Source organism: Camelina sativa, chromosome 7 (genome assembly GCF_030686135.1).
Source record: "Camelina sativa cultivar CO46 ecotype springtype chromosome 7, ASM3068613v1".
Taxonomy (NCBI): Eukaryota; Viridiplantae; Streptophyta; class Magnoliopsida; order Brassicales; family Brassicaceae; genus Camelina; species Camelina sativa.
In genome coordinates this window covers 27,046,469-27,050,035 of record NC_141886.1, presented here as the reverse complement: position 1 = coordinate 27,050,035, position 3,567 = coordinate 27,046,469, and the positions used below count along the sequence as shown (strand labels likewise).

Here is a 3,567-nt window from a genome sequence, read left to right as displayed (position 1 = left end):
TAATACTAAATTAGAAAATAGTAAAGAACTATAGCACAAAGACGACAATGGACGATCACGAAGCAGCTAACGTTGGAGTCGAGTCACAGAGAGATGGACGAGAGTCAAGAGATGGAGTAACATATGAGAAATAGTCGACTTTAGTAAGAGTGAAAACGAGAGATAGAGCCAAAGAGATATCAGATTATTTAAGGATCTTAATTAAAGTTATCATCTTTTAATAGAACAAGTCTTTGCCCACTTATTTTCAAAAGAAAAAAAGTCTTTGCCCACTTAAAAAACACAGGAACGTTTTGGCGGTGGTTGTATATGCGCTCTATGCGGTGCATACGCGCCCGTATTTTAAGAAAACACATAATAAACCGTATATGATATATTCGAAACGTTACACCACCGAATGGAGTATTGGCAGCGCCTAAACGGGCTATACGCCCGAGTTTTAGAACACTGATGTTTCCTAATTACAATAACCTCGCAGACGCTGAGACAGGCATTTCTGGGACCTGGATGCTTGCCCACTCCTAGGGAATCGCACTCCTGCTATGATCTCTGGTAGTTTCAAAGAATCTCTCGCGTATATGGGTTACACTTGTAACAAGATGTCAATTGTTGCTTATTCATCTACGAAGCTGGAGCTGGAGAACGCAAAAGAATTTGAATCCGCCAATATCAAGCTTCTGCAAAACGGTTAATTCCTGTCACTCTGTCTTTTTTGGTTTTTTGTTTGTTTGTTTTTTTTTTTGTATCCTTTTATCTGATCTCCATATATGGTTTCAGCTGATAAACGTGCAAAACATTCTAAGATCCTTGAGGACGTTTATATGTGGGGAATTAAGCATCGTGGTGAACTAACAAATTTGATGGTAATCTCACAAATGTCCCAACACTATGTTAAGTACGCTACCTTTAAAGAGCTCGGAATCAATGTTCTCTTGGCGTTTCCCGATGACACAATTGGATGTCCATGGCCACTTGGTATTCCAAGTTCAGTTTTTCTCTGGTCTAGCTTTTCAAATGGAGGGAACCCTCTCGATATCAGCCAAATCGGAATCGAACAAGTTGGAATGTCGTCACTTCTTCGTGACTGTGCGAGGGAGAAGAATCTGTGGGAGAGGAAGAAGAAGAAGAAGCGTGGAAAGAAAGAAAAAGCTCTGAAGAACGAAATCGGAATCCCACAAGTTGGAACGTCCTCACCTCTTCGTGCATGTAAGACGACGAAGCAGAAAAAGAGTGGAAAGAAAGGAAAAAAGCTCTGAAGAAGAAGAGAGCAACTACTCAATCAGATGAAGAAACCACTTCACCAAAACGTGGAAACGCCGAGGTGGAAAGGACATGATATGTTGATGCTGTTTTTTATAATTATGTTTTACTATAATCTATTTTCTAGTCATTCCTCTGCATGTTGTGGACTATTTTATATAAATGGTTTTATATTTTTATTTTTCTTTAAAATAATTCAGTATCTATGTAAGCAAACTGCATGATGGCCATGGCCTTACATAAAAGTTAATTACGCTTAATCTTTAAAATTTGGAACCCTAATTTTGCTCCCAATCCCCCTACTATAATGTATTACCTGGTCTATTAGACCATGACCAACAACGGTCGGTGACTCCGGGAGATTCTTTAATGAATTAACTAGGAGATATCCGGTGCTTAAAGCACGGATCAACATTTTTTAAAAAATTATAATATAATCAGAAAAATTATTGTTATATTTCTTTTAAAAAAATATTTGGTTTGAGATAATATTTATTGTTAATTATTCTATAAATCTATATATGTCTTTTTTAATACTAATTATTTTAGAATATTATAGTATTTTATTTTTTGATGTATATTACAGTTTTATATTATTTGTTTGTTGTATTTGAATCAATATTTTGTGAAATATGAAGTAGTAATTTTAATATTATAATTGTGAGCAAATAAAATTTATTAATTTATCAACTATCTAAATTTAGTTTTACCAAGTCGCTAATATGGAAATTAAAACAAACATTTATTTTCATTGATTGAGTAATATATTTTTTACATTAAATAAAAGAGTAATATATCTTCGCTTTTAAACATTCAAATCACAACATATGCATAAAAAATTCTGCATATTTATTAATCATAAGTATGATGATAGGAGAATCATAATTTGAAATCTTAATAAAATCTTCTAAATCTAGTTATTAAAAATAATTTTATTGTTACTTGGATATAAAATCTTAGTTTTGAAATTCTGATTGGTTTATATTTTTTAAAAAATATTATTAATTTTCGTCCATAATTTTATTAGAGAGAGAAAATAATTTTTTTAACTAATAATTATCTGTATTTTTAAAAAATCTTAGCTGTTAATTTTTTTTTCTCATGTACAAATTAGTTTTGATTTGAATATTTTTTTTTGAACTTTTCGAGGTTTTTTTATTTTTGATCTGTCAGTGTTTTCTATTTTTAATTAATTATATTTAATTAATTTTAATTAAAATTTTCTAATGGCAATTGAATGTACTTTTTTACACATTTTAAGGTTAGTTTCATATTTGTTATTCTCAATTAATATATTATTTTTAATTAATTATATTTAATTAATCTTAATTAAATTTTTCTAATGTCAATTGAATGTAATTTTTTACATATTTTAAGGTTAGTTTCATATTTGTACTTCTCAATTAATATAGTTTGATTTAATCATATTATAATAAATAAGTTGTTTATTTAAAATTTAAATAATAAAAATAAAAAATAACTAATCATATACTGACAAGTGGCAAGAAACGTTTTCTAAGCAACGATCCTCTTTTTTTCTCCTTCCTTTTTTTTTATTATTATTATAATTATGAGCAATGATGTGAGAAACCCCACTGGTTAGGATCTTAATGAATGTGGAAAATCATTTTTGTGAGAATTTGCTTGTTGGGGGCTCTGATACTATATTAGTGAATGTGGTCTAACTAATCACAAAAGCTAGCTAAAGAGGGAAAGTTTGGCACATCACATATATATTACCCAAGAAACTATCCCAACTAGTTAAGATGCTCACCTTGAAACGAAATGCTTTAAGTTGTTTTAGTTCACTATACATTATATGAAAATAAGAACTTTTTTTAATATCTTATCGATTGCTGGCCTCCCTGCTAGCGAAGGTCTCTTTATCATCCTTCCTAATCACTTGCGTCTACCCTTTAGCTACGACTGATTTGTTGAACACTCTACAAATCACCCATTCCTCTTGTGTTTTCACACCCAAAAAAAAAATATCATTATTACACACTTTAATATTATTTATAAGTACATATATGTAGATAATTATGACTACACCTAACCAAAGAATAACGATATAGATAAATTGTCTGAAATGTGAGCCCTACTGATGATCTTGTGGAAACGTGAAGATGGGTGAAAGAAATGATTTAAAAGATAGTTTGACTTTTAATTTGATTATGCAGTTAAATTAATTTTGCAATAAATTGCATTTGAAGTTGGGTCCTCCGCGTCCATGGAAAGCCAAGAATCGTAGACCATGACGTGTTATATGGTTCTATGTACATTGATTCTGTGCCCATGCGTATGAAC

The 3,567-nt window shown here is 30.8% G+C and overlaps 1 protein-coding gene across 1 annotated transcript; it reads left to right on the top strand.

The window, feature by feature from the left end:
• Window positions 1–387: 387 nt before the first annotated feature.
• On the top strand, window positions 388–1,452 carry LOC104702511 (uncharacterized). The gene is made up of 2 exons (XM_010418370.3): window positions 388–687; window positions 778–1,452. The coding sequence occupies exons 1-2, from the start codon at window positions 543–545 to the stop codon at window positions 1,254–1,256; spliced, it is 624 nt and encodes a 207-aa protein (XP_010416672.1). The 5' UTR covers window positions 388–542; the 3' UTR covers window positions 1,257–1,452.
• Window positions 1,453–3,567: the final 2,115 nt, after the last annotated feature.